Source organism: Harpia harpyja, chromosome 4 (assembly GCF_026419915.1).
Source record: "Harpia harpyja isolate bHarHar1 chromosome 4, bHarHar1 primary haplotype, whole genome shotgun sequence".
NCBI classification, from domain to species: domain Eukaryota; kingdom Metazoa; phylum Chordata; class Aves; order Accipitriformes; family Accipitridae; genus Harpia; species Harpia harpyja.
In genome coordinates this window covers 6,829,259-6,842,559 of record NC_068943.1, presented here as the reverse complement: position 1 = coordinate 6,842,559, position 13,301 = coordinate 6,829,259, and the positions used below count along the sequence as shown (strand labels likewise).

General features: G+C 43.6%; 1 protein-coding gene across 5 annotated transcripts in view; it reads right to left on the bottom strand.

Annotated features, from left to right (window-relative positions):
- Nucleotides 1-8,655: 8,655 nt before the first annotated feature.
- Nucleotides 8,656-13,301, bottom strand: part of ABCC4 (ATP binding cassette subfamily C member 4) — a 154,980-nt gene continuing 150,334 nt past the window's right edge. For 4 of the 5 annotated variants that reach the window (XM_052785773.1, XM_052785771.1, XM_052785768.1 and 1 more), the window contains 2 exons: nucleotides 11,408-13,154; nucleotides 8,656-11,303 (listed from right to left, as the gene is read on the bottom strand). In XM_052785773.1, coding sequence (XP_052641733.1) covers nucleotides 13,047-13,154 — 108 coding nt within the window. In that variant the 3' untranslated portion in view covers nucleotides 8,656-11,303; nucleotides 11,408-13,046. Of the gene's footprint in view, nucleotides 13,155-13,301 lie in introns of all 5 variants that reach the window. The other variant, XM_052785769.1, reaches the window with a different exon arrangement.

Here is a 13,301-nt window from a genome sequence, read left to right as displayed (position 1 = left end):
ACCTTGTTTGTCTTCTTTGACAAATGTCTAAGTCTTTGATTGTCCATGGCGAGACTTGGCTGGTAGGCATCGTGAAGCTAAATTTTACTAGCTTCATGAAGCAGCCCTCTTGAAATAAGAGCCTATGTAATCAAAGGCGAAAAGCACATCTGAAAGACACTGAGCTTGTTCAGCTGCTCCTCAGGGTTTCCTCACCAGTGGGACACCTCCCCAAAGATCATGTCCTACACAACTCTATGGTTTCTCCAGACAACTGCTGCCTGTTGCATTTTTCTGGATCATTAAAACCCAAGGCAGTGTTTTGCCAATAGTGCTGAGAAATAGGAAATAGTTGCTGCAACCCTGCATTTCATAAGGCTGGGGAGAAATTTCCAAAGAGAATTCTTCATCAGTCCTGAACTAATGTGAGTTTGTTTACATTAAAAGAGTAAGAAGAGTTGATAAAAAAAAGTATCGCACTTCTCAGGGAACCAGAGATGCAGAAAGTTGCTAAAATCATACAGTTCAGAGGTAGCACTCTCAAACAGCAGTGCAACCTGAAGATGGTTTTTCTCTCAGAAATATGAACAGCCACATGGTATTAAGATACCTGAAAGTGGTTCAGTTATTCTGGCATTGTGAGCTGAACTTCCCACAACAGAATTACAGTTAAATACATTTAACTTTCACTGCGTGCTTAATCTGCATTTCTTAAAATACATGCGGGCCCACTTAAATTCTAGGGAACATTATTCACTGAAGATGGCTAGTCACTAATTGATCCCACTTCAGCTTAATATCTTGCCTTTTGTACTTCATTCCAGCTCCAAAATGCAGATGTTAAAAAGAGTATGCTGGTACCCTTCTACCAGCACAAATCTCAAATGAAGAAGAGTTTGAGCATCTCTGCCGGCTACCATTTAGCCGAGATGCCCATTTCAAAATTCAGAGTGCCTGCAGAAGATGGACAAGCAGGCCTCGGACACCCAAAGTGCATTGGGAGAGTGAACTGGAGTTATTCATTAGACATGCCTGTAATACAGAGCGTGGGTCTGTTTAACATAGGGTTGTTTACAGTGAGGTCTCATGGCACTGTCAGGGTACCTACAGGCGCTGAGGGTACCTACAGGAGTCAGAGCCCTTTTGAGCCAGTGGCAACCTATTTGCTTGGCTGCGTGGGTAGACCTGATGCACCTTGTAGTTTAGGCAAAATGAATGTTCTCAGGAGGATGGAGAGAGGCACAGATGCATATTTTGTTTACTGTTAGGGAGATTAGTTTTAGCACATGTGTGTGTGTGGGCTTAGAGGATTAAGCATGATTGGGCATTGACGGTCAATACTATTTGCATTTTATCATGTGTAAATGATATTAACACAGAAGTCATGATGCAATGCGTAGCAAGTTTCATTACCCCTCATTAAAGCAGTTCTTCCTTGCAAGTGCAAATGTACTGGAAGGCTGACCTAAATGTAGAAGCTGAATGCTGATCCTTATCTTAATGAACAAATACAATTAGCTAAGTGTAAGAGTGTCAGCTATTGAAATGATCCTCTATAATACCTTCTTTCTTTTATTTCACTGCGATGAGCATCTCCTGATGGTATCAGAGCAGCATCTAATCACAGCACCTGGCAAAAACTACCCGAGGGTCCATGAAGCATTGTATCTGGGCAGTCAGTCCAGGCCCAGGGTAACCAGCCATTTCTACTGCGGCTGGACTGCCTCAAATGTACAGTAGCCTTTCAGGACATCCTGGGACAGGTTTAATGCCTTTCAGCTTTCTTGACTGTCTCCAAGAGTGGAGAAAGCCTCAATCCCCTCTGCCAGAGCTGGTGTGCCTCATGTAGCAGTGATCAACACTGAAGGAGAAGAGAAGGGAACCAGCATGGCTGAAAACGAACCTAATCAGATGCTGATGATTGCTCCACTGGCAATTTATGATAATGAAGATGAGAATGAAGGGGTACCAGGGGGTCTTTGCCATCCTTTGGGGACTTCTCTTGACAAAACTGTGGCAAGAACAGTGATATCCTCTCTTCATTTTGGTTGCCTGATCTCCTTTGATTTGCAGTATCTGCTGCAATAAGCCAAAGACTTTAATCTTTCATGAAGACCCTACTGCTGAGCTAGCCTCCTCCCCTCTGGAGTGAAGCTTCTGCCTAGAAAATGAGGGGAAATAACAGATTCCCATATATGGAATGTTTTAAAAACAGGTTACACACAAAATTTTCAAGGTTGCAAAATTGCATTTGCATAATAAGCTTTATTTGTATAATCTCACCACTGAGTACGAGTTATAAGAGTTGATGCTGATCCAGATTTGACTCCATTGATTAATAGGCACCATATGCAACGCATTTACGCTTTGGGAAGTAGAGACTTCTTCCCCCTCAGTTAGAGCAGGGGACATTTTGCTTGATCAGAGTAATGGAAACTTGAATCTGTGTGTGATTCTGCATCAAAGAGACATCTGGGACTGTCTGGGCTTTTCCAGCCAAAGAGCTACATCAGAATTGATTGCCCAGACAATTTCAAATGAGTCTTCACAGAGTGCAATGATTAAGACTACTTGTGGAGGTTTATTTCTAGTCTAAAGTCTTCTAAAGTTTTCAAAGCAACAAAAATTGTCTTACCTGCTTATGCAATTATACGAGCACATCCTGCTTGATCCAGCCTCTACCCCCAGTATTTTTTCAAAGAGGCAAGTCGTTTCATCGGGATATGACCTGATTTAAGTAGAGAAATTAAGGTTAGATGCGGGAGAGGTTTGGGCACTGAAATCCCTGACTTTTAGGCGATCTGGCCTCCAGCAGCTCACAAGCTGCGCTCAGACTCCCTACGTGCTTGGTGGCGAAAGTTGGGTGCTTCAGAGTTGAACCCAACAGAGCTGGCAAGATACGGTGGGATCTTCTTGAAGGGAGCACGAAGCTGCTTACATTCAAGCAATAGGAAAAAGTGGAGGACAAGGGTGTATCTATCTGCAACGCTCTCTTGCACTAAAAGCCCCTTGAGGCTGGAGTGAGGCAATCCTGTCTGCTCGGGATCCATTGTCTGAAATCTTCTCCTCGAGATTGGTACCTACGCCCTTTCTTTCAAAAGACTCCACACAGATCAGCCTTTTAAAAACAAAGCAGGAAGAAGAAAAGGTGGTGATAGCTTTTATTATATAATGCCTCGGCATCCAAAGTATATGCTGAGGAAGTGGGAGGCCCGGGTTCCTCTCCCGCCTCAGCCCCAGGGCCCCAAACCCACGTCTCCCGCATCCCATGAGAGCACCCCGACAACCGGGCTGGAGGCTACCTCGGGCGGAGGATCCTCTTCCACCCCTGCTCGGAAACCGCGCCGCTCCGCGGCGAGGAATTTCAGGCTCGGGAGGCCGGGCTGGGGCGGGGGAGGGCGAGGAGGGACCGCGTGCCCGATGCCGAACCCGGTCGCCCTCCTCGCTCCCCTGACGTTTGCCATCCCAAGGAGGTTTTCGCGCTGGCTGCGGGTTACGGCATCCAACTGCCTCCCTCTCTCCTCGGCGCCGCGACTCCAGGAAAGGCTTCCAGCGAGGTGGCACCGCGACGGCTGGAGAGGGTCTTTCCCTCCCAGGGCATCCTTGCCCCCCAGGGCGCTTTCCCGGGAGGCCGTAGGCAGCCGCCTCCTTTGCCCCTGGCCCGCTCGCTCGGCCGATGCCCGCACGCGTGCCAGCTTTTGGAGCCGGAGCTGCCACGGCGTTGCGTGGGGAGGTGCCAGGTGCGGCTGTCGGGGCCCGCCAAGCCCCTAGACGAGTAAAATACTCATTTTTTCCATGCCGGGGGAGGCTTAGGCGGGTGCGAGGCAGCAGGCTGCCTGGTCTTGGCAGCCCTGGGGACCCCGCGGAGCGTGGCTCTGGGCACCTGGGTAAGCTCCGAGGTAAAGAGTCAGGTGTTTCTGGGGTTTCCAGGCAATGACAGGGTTAAGTGGCAGGAGAGTTGAGTTTTCCAGACAAGCTGCCCGAACACATGGACTTCGGTTTATACCCTTTGGTTTTGATCCTACCTACAGCAGAGGAGGTTTCTTTCTTTCCAAGTGGGCACACTGGGTGGCAGATGGGGAATTAATGTCCCCTCCCTGATGCTAGACAATAAATCAGCTCCTCACTAAAATTTGGGATTAAGGGCCGTCCAGATAAATCAAAGCGGGAAATCAAGCTCTTTCCTCAACTTCAAGGCAATGGATTAGAGAAGAGGGACACACTCAGCTTGATTCACTCAGTTATGATGTGATTAGGTGTTAAAACTCTACCATGGCTGATATTTCTTCCAGTGTAAGATCAGCTTTCCCAGTTAAAAAAAAAAAAAAAAAAAAAAGAAAAGAAAAGAAAAAAGAAAAAAGGAATTATGCAAACAATTTAACAGCAGGGGCCAGTCTTTATTACAGTCCCCTCAGGATGGGCAAATGAAAGCCCTGAACAGCTACCAACAACAGTAGCCACAGTTACAGTAACACGGCTTAAATATCATGTGAGTTTGGCAGCTCTCATCCACCAAGGAGAAGTCACGAAATTACACGTTGCAATATCTGATAAAAATATGCCTCAATATCAGTTCCAGGGAAAGGATGAACTGATAATCGTTTCTTGAGAAAAAAAAAAAAAAGAAAAAAAAAAGCTGGAAGGAAAAGCAGCCTTTCTGGTAAATCTGTGACAACAGCATCAGCAGCTCCGACTGGTTTGTTGCCCATTCCTTTTGGCAGCCTAGCAAAGTCATCTCCCAGAGATCTACACGTCTCTCTCTTAAGTAATTGTTGCACTCACATTCATTAGGCTGCAGCAAATGCATCCCCATTAGCCAATTAACCAAGCCATCAGGAGGTCCTCCTAAGCACTGTGGGCTCTTTCACCTTCCTCGCAGAGCACCCAGGAGCTTGGCAGGCCGCCGCTCCAGCACGCGCCCTGAAAAGAGGAGAAAAGAGCAACTTCTTGTCTGTGAGACGGAGACCTCCGAGGGAAACCTCGCTGTTGCTTCCTTCACGCTCTAGGAAGCTCTCCCTAGAAATTCCTCCTTTTCGGAATGCTCCTCCTCCTCCAAAAGAAGCCCGATTACTCAGAACGGGCAGAGGCGCAGTCAGCCGGCGCGCTCGTAAGGACAACACCTGAGGGGAACAGGCTTTGGCCATGCCTGGCACAGGATAAACATCTGCTCTTGCTTTACCAGCAGCACTTGGCCTTTCACTTTCTGCTTTCGGCAACGAGAACTGGTTCTGCGCAGCATCTGTTGCAACTTCTCACAAGCGCAGAAATGCACAGAGAACCTAGGCAAGTAAAACCAGTGCAGGGAGACTCCTTCCAGCCCCGCTCCGTCCCAGCAGACTGCGGGCAACTCGTTGCTCTCTGTGTTCTCTTGGCATACGCAGAGGCACCTTCCTATTCTCCCAAGGCCGTGATGGTCTCTATCGTTCGCTGCTAGAAATGGCAGCAGAGACTCTTCCATAAAAGCATTTGAAAAATGCAGATTCTCTTCCCTTCTGTGTCGATGTGTATGCATGATGTGACACGCCATTCAAGTAAATCTAGCTTTACTGACATGGATACTCACAGGAATGAACACACGTGTGTGTAGCCAAAACCAGATGGAAAAAAAAAAAAATTTAAATTCGCAGGTATGGACATTTACACCAACCGATACAGAGACAGTATTATGTAGTTTCTCTGATCTACTATGAATATGACTCAAAAAAATCAATAAACATTAACCACATACATAAATGTGTGACCTACACAGAATGCTTAAAAGTAATTGCAAAAGGATTTGTTGAGTAATTGCAAAAAAAAAAAAAAAAAAAAAGAATGATTGTCAGGAGACAACCTGGTTGTGGGAAGAGGCACTTAATTCACTGCATGAATGACTCATGGTGAATTACTTGCATAACTCCACTCGCAGAAATCACTACTCTGCAAAAGTGCATACGTGTTAAATCAACCAAAACACAGAGCGGTCCATATTCTTGGTACAGAATGAACAAAAATCCTCTCAGCTGGGCAGGGAGGGTGGAGAAATCCTCATTTTTGGTATCCTGGCAATGTTTTCAAGAGACAGTTCGACAGGGCTTGTTTAGCCTATTCATGCCTGGCATTTATGTTAAAATCTGGGCCTCTAATATTCAAGAGCAAGCTCTTGTTGACAATGAAACTTTGACTAATAAATCTGAGGCTGCATTTCCCACCCAACTCAATTTAGTGCCATAAGGTAATTGTGGTCCTTTCCTGCAAAATACAGAGCTCCATGAAGAATGTCAACTGGCATGAACACTTAGAAGATTTGCTTTCTTCAGGCTACTCTCAGGATAAATAACTCTTCTTTTATTTGCTATCTGCGCTTGAACTGAGGTACAAAGCTTACTGGAACTAAACAAAGGGAACTATTTTTCACTGTCCCACCCCACTTTCATTTCCCATAGCAAGTCTCCAAAAGTAAAAAAAAAAAAAAAAAAAAAAAAGGAGAAAAAAAAAAAAGCCATAGCTCCTTTATAAGTCTCATGTGCCTGACACAATCCACCAGCTGTACTTCAGGCATCAAATTCATATGTTGGAGTGACCAGATACACAGCCCCTAGGCTGCAACACAGTAATTTAAACTCCATAAACTGGGAGCTTATTCTCTGGGTATAGTCAATGCAGAGGCTTCAGCTACTATTTCAGAGCACTTCTGTTGGGAGCTTTATGGATTCTAAGGAAAACCTTCATCTACAGGGAGAAGCACTGCCCATATGTTGCATGAGGAGCAGCTGCAGTAGGAATAGCTGGGTACAGAGAGCATCCTATCCCAAGCAGATGTCCACACGGTAGTGACAGCACTGAGGGCAACAGCGTCCCTGGGGAGGCAGGAGAAGCGCGTTTGCTTTTGTAGAGCTGCCCAACAGCTAAAGCACTGACTGCAAACGGCAGTCTCGGCCACCACCACCCAGCTGGGGTGAGAGAGCAGAAGCAAACACAAGCAAATGGATCCTGCTGCCCAGCGAGACCCCAGCTACGCTGACGTGACAGCCCTGGAGTAGAATCCCCAGCTCCTCCTGGCGTTTCTACTGACAATTGTTGAACAAAATGCATAAATACTCCCTGGAACTGGGACATGAACCTGGGATTTCCTTTGTCCCGGAGGAAACAATCCCCCACATCGTTCACTCGTGGTGAATATTGCCATCAAAAACATCCTGAATATTGTGCTTTGATGATGCAGAAGACAGAAAGACCCAAGCAGCTCAGGCTATGGAAAGCCTGCAACCACCCTCTCCCGCTTCCCTAATGCATGCTCTAAAAACACCAGGGTATCCCATGCAGGAGAGGGACAAGAGCTCTGGTGCAGCTTTTAACTCAGCCGTGTTTGAAGCAAGCAGGTATGACCCAAGTACCCTGCGCTGAGCCCCTCCAGTGACTTAGATTAGGATGTGCCCCAGCTCCTGAATGGCAATGGGACTACCACCAGTTCCTTCTCAAGGTTATTGCACTTCTGAGTGTGTGCTGCATCTGTGACTAAGATCCACAGGGAATTCTGTATCTCAAAACAGAGGAGGCTATCGATTCCAGGCAATTTGGGGAGTTAAGCGGTGCCAAGGTGCAGACAGTGGAAACCCGATTTCAGAGGTCAGAGTATGGCCCTAATTTTTTATACATTAGTATTGCTCCAAATCCATGAACCAGCTTTATACACCAAGTTTATGAAATTCATGCTTGTTTCGTGGGCAAATTCATAGAACACATCTTTGGCTTTGCTATTTATCAGCAGCTCTCTTTCAGGTGAGCAAACAAATCTACCTCACCCGTTTCTAAGAGAGAACTGTTCAATTAACACGGAAGCATGTGAATTTGGCGAGTACACGCTCCAGGAGGATACTGCACATACCACAAGTGACTTGTGCTGTGACAACCTAAGCCAAATTCAGTTACAGGCAATTTAGATAGCTACATGGTGGTTGTGAGGTAGACTTCTGGTAGAAACATGAGAAATTTTTAACACATATTCCAGCATCATGTTATAAAAAGACAGATGACAATCCATGGTACGTCAAGTCCTGGAACTTGCTGCACTGGGGGATTATTGACAAATGCACAATTCATCTTGTACTAAAAATTTGCATCAAAGTAGTAGATTTAAGTGCTTGAGACCAGTTGGTAGACATAGGGAGAAACTTTCAGCAGTTTTCAGAAATGAGCCGTTTTAGTGTGTCTTGTTAAACGAAGCAACAAACTCATCAGAGAGAAGTACAGGACTGAGAGATGACACCAGATTTTGGAGTTGTGCTGCTAACCCACTTTGCTTCTGTGCCTGTTCACCTTCCACCTTTTGGCTGCCCAGTCCCTTGAGCTTGCTAGCTGCTTGAGGCAGAGACCGTACCCGATCTGCACTTGTGCAACTGCAGTGGTTCTTCGGTCACAATTTTTGAAAATCTATTTGGATTACTTTTTAGCCCTTGTCAATTGAAGCAAAAGCTTGATAAAGTGATCTGAGAGATCTCAGGCCACAGATGACTGGTAAAACCAAGCCAGAATGTATTATTCTGTGTTATACATACCTCCAAATGGAGGATTTTCAGCTCTTGGAGTTGGCGATACCACCAAGAGGTGTTTGGAGATTTCAGGCACAACCTGACTTAGCTCAGCCCAGCATTTCTGCCTTCAACCACACATTTGCAATGACGACAGACTTCATGCTTCTGAGAAACACCTTTTATTGTACGACAGGAGCTGTCACATGAACGTCAACAAAAGAAATCATTCTGTAGCAATACCAGAATCAAATTATTACACAAATGCAAAAACCAAAACAAAACCAGAGTTAAAATGATGAAAAAGCAGTGCGCTGTTACACAACGTAAAACATACAGAAAGCCACACTCTTCTGCTAGTGTCAGATGCTCATCGCCATCACAGGGAATAAGTGATTTCAACTCTTTCTGCCCCCCCCGACCCCCCCCCCCCCCAAGAAGCAAACTTTAAAGTGAGATATTTCAAAAGGTCACATTAACACAAAAAGCAGCATTTTCAGGAAAGTTTCTGTAACATTTGGATCTTTTGTCCCCTTCTGATTCCTTTTGTAATCTTACTTTAAACAGGTATTGGGAAGGTTAAAAGAAACTGTCAACATCAGTTAAGCAACCAGCATTACTGATGTTGGTCAGAAGAAGGCCCTCCCTCTTCCAAAGGGCAGTGTGAATGGTATCGCAGAAGACTACGCGTATCTGGCAAATGAGTTCTGGTTCAGTTCACTAAAGACAATTTTGCCCTTAAAATAAGCAAAACACGAGATAACCTATCCTTGAGAACTGTGTTGGTTTTGACTCTCCCAGTGGTCTTTTGAGGAGGGGTGGAGCAAAGATATACCAAAATGAATGCCTGAAGAACAATTCTTGAGATCAGAAGTAGAGGCTGTTCCTAGTCTTTTACACCAAACAAACAGTTCTGTAACTGATGATTTTCAGTATTGCTGTATAAAATTATATTTCTTAGAAATAGAACTCTGGAATACTTTAAGGCACCTCATGGTGAAGAAATATTTTGAAGGCTTGAATAACTCAGAAGACCGAGTTCTTTTTCCAAGAACCCCAGGAAGGAATGTAGCTTATAGTAACTAGCTTTGCTATTTCCAAATAAAGCATGAAAATTTTCAAAGTGGAAGTTTAGAACTATTTGAAGTTTTCCTTAAAAGGAAACATAAAACACCTTGCTGGCAAGATAATTTGTCCATTCAACAGACCGAGACTTTCACCAAAGGAAGCCCTTTCTCATCCCTGATCTGAGTTTTGCCATTCAGGTACATTGCACTTTTTTACTCAACTGAAATTAAACGGGTCAGTCAATCTTAACCAACAGTCATCTAAACAAAACAGCTATCAACAACAAAACCAACAAAAGAATCTAAAAAACAATCTCCTGATTAAAATATTTTTGTTACTTTAAACTAAAAAGATGATATAATGCCAATGACAGAAACGAATGTCTCGCTATCAGTTGTTCCACTCAGCAATTTATGGGTTTCAAGTGTGATGTTGTAAAAAATTTGTTTTCTCTTATATTGATATTTGATACCTACAGCTAGTAATGTCCTGCCAAAACACGTGAAGAAGCAGAATCAGCATTTTCAGAGATACCTAACATTTTTTTGCACATTCAAAAAGCTACAGGATCAAATTAATTCTAGCTTATAGACTGATAGCTAGATCTGTCAGGGTCTCATACCAGTGAGTCTGCAGCAGCCAGCGTTTTGGAGCTCTGCTCTGAAATATAACTTACCATAGATTCATTTCAGAGCTGAAATGAACTAAAACTGTAATTATACCCTTGGTTTACGCATGCATATCTCCTTAGTTCTGATAAAAAAAAAAATAAACTCAAGGTATATGGCCAGGAGAACGTACTGTTCTGCTAGAGTATTTAAAAGTCTCACTGTATTATACATCATACTTACTCTCTTGTAAGAACTAACTATTTAGAAATAAAAGAATTCGCCATTTTAAAACACAGTTAGACTCTGGATGTGTCCACCCTGCTCAATAAAATGTAAACAAATAAACTCAAGCACCATACTCCATTAAGTGTCTACACTGCCTTACTGGTCAGCTCACCCTAGCTCTGTTTTGGACCACTGCAGCCAGGTCTCTCCATGACAAAGCTTGAGCAGAGTTTGGACATGGTTCACACTGTGGGTCCCTTCCAAAAAGGCAGTTACAGACAAGACCATGCAAGGTTGAACTTTCTTCATGATACACAGTCCCCCAGCACTATCCCACGTGATTTTACACACTCAAACACTTCCGTACATCTTCACATACTTCTGCAATGCAAACACCACCCTACTGAGCTGCAGAATAGCCCTATCCTTATTTCAGACCATTTGAATTGCAAAGGAAACCATAAGAAAACACACTAGATGGTAATTGTGTGCTAGGTCTGTAAGTGGACTGCGTGAGCCCGGAGACGACGAAGGGCCAAACGATATAGAACAGTGGATGTGGCTGGCGTGCTCTAAGAAGGATTAGCCATAAGCACTGCTTACGTGAGCCAATCTGTGCCACGCGGCTTTGGGGACAGGTAGCTGTCCCTGACCGCCTGCTATTTAGCACCAGATGTAGCACAAGCCTCATGCTGCGCATCACCGCCTGAAGTTCAGTTCCACTGATCTCAATGGGATTTGTTATAGTGTAAGGTGCTACGCACCGCAGAAGGAAGTGTCAGAACCTGCCAAAAGCAAGCTAGGGACAAGAGCATTTCATTTTGTAACTGCCTGCTAAGGATGGAAGAGGACGTTACCAGCCAAACCAGACGCCTGGTGTTTGTTTTTCCCCACCACTCACCAGGGGAAGCTGGCTGGCGGCACCGCAGGTAGTAAGAGGTCCTCCCCTCTCTGCCAAGATCTCGCAGCAGGACAGCGAGCCTCACCGCAGGGAAGATGCTGCGACAGGGGAACGAGGATTCTGCCTCTCACTGCTGGGCTGACTCCTGAGCAGGACAAAGTTCTCCTAGATGAGCCCTTGTCCTGAGGCACAGGCTTTGGCCTCAATCTACTTCTCGCCATGGAGAGAGTGATTTTGTATTTGAATTGGTTATTTGCTGGCAGAACTGTTTGAAACAAGAAACATTTGTGTTTGCCGTACTTTTAGACCACTGGGTGAACGTTGGGTAAATAACATTTCTCTTACAAAGGTAAGAGCAAGCATCTTCAGTATTTTTCAAAAGGCACATGTCCTGAAGAGATCTGTTGCCTTTTAGTCTCTTCTGTGCCCTTTAAACAGTAAGATGAATAGATTTATTTTCTACTAGTCCTCAAAGAGTAGGTATCTCACTAAACATGAAAAAACCTGAAGCAGCACAGCACTTGATTTTTTTTTTTTTTTTTTAAAAATAGGAATAGTGCCTTTGTGTTAAAGTACTTTGCTGAATCAGGACATAACTTACAAATACCAAATCTCTCTCTCTCACTGCATTCCTCTCACTATCAGCAACAGCCATTCAAAACTACAGGTTGTACTCTCCTACCTATTCTGGTAGGATGGCAACTTCAAACAGCTTGAGTTCAACAGAACCCCTGATGCAAAACTTTAAATATACTAAGGTTACACATTTTTAACATAAATTTAATGAATTTGTTGTGTACCCTGCAGTTACAGCTTTGGCTTGAAGGCACAAATATTAAGGCACAATAAATGCAAATAATGTATACATTTCAATGTGTTGTGTTGAAGATAACTTTGTACTACACGGCATTTAGGTATAATGACATGTCATTCAAACATTTCCTCAAGTTATTTTAATACCTTTTTTTCTTTGATAACCTGGATAAAAAGAGGAATGTATGTTAAATTATTTAAATATTTCTTCAGTGCAAATGTGGTAATTTTCATCTAAAGTACAGAAGATTGAGATTGATTCTTCAGCATTCAGATTTTAGCAAAATAAAAGTAATATTTACATTCATCTTGAACAGAATTACTTGAATTATTTATCAAAAAAATAAGTATATAGTACTTTTTGCTATCAAAAAGAAAAAGTATTTTTGGCTTGATCAGTTCTTTTTTCTACCAACCTGCATAGCTACTTATGACAGGGAGAAAGAGTCGCACCGGACAACTAAGTTGTACACTACTGAATCTGCTGTTTAGACACAGCTGTCGTGCTAAAGTGACACTGAAAAAAATTTGGTTTTGCTTGGTCTCAAAATATTTCCAAAAGAGAAAAAAGGACACATTCCAATTTTTTTTATTGAGCTCCAAATATGCACCCTAGACCTGTTAGGTGTCCTAGACGTGTTAGGTGTCCTGCACCTGTTTAAATAAAAGAGATCTCTACCACATAACTTTCAAATAAAAGCTGAGTCTGCCTAATATCCTTAGCAGTACAAACAATTAGGTGGAAAGGAAAACATATTGCACTGAAATTAAAGAAAGAGGGACAGTGAAAATTTTTTTCTCAGTATTAAATAGGAAGGATGTCCAGTGCAAAGAATTGCCCCCTCCCTTTCTTCTCCTGTTGACACTTGCAAACATTGTCACTGAGTTTAGATGATCTCAGGTTTACATTCAATGGAAAACAGTTAAGGTTATTAGGAATCACAGTGCAGTTTCGGTTATGCATAATCCTGAGGAAGGATCCAAGGAGGAGTCTGTAGCAAGTTGACCATTCTGAACAACTTCTGGGTAATTCTTACTGAAGTACACCTAGGAAAAATATCAGATTCTATGAGTAATTATGCATCAAACACCTTTTAGTTTCAAATAAAATTCCTGGGGACAAATAAAGTAGAGATAAATACATGTCCTTAAGGAATCCCAACAGGAACTTCAGGTTAGTGGCATTCAGTAACT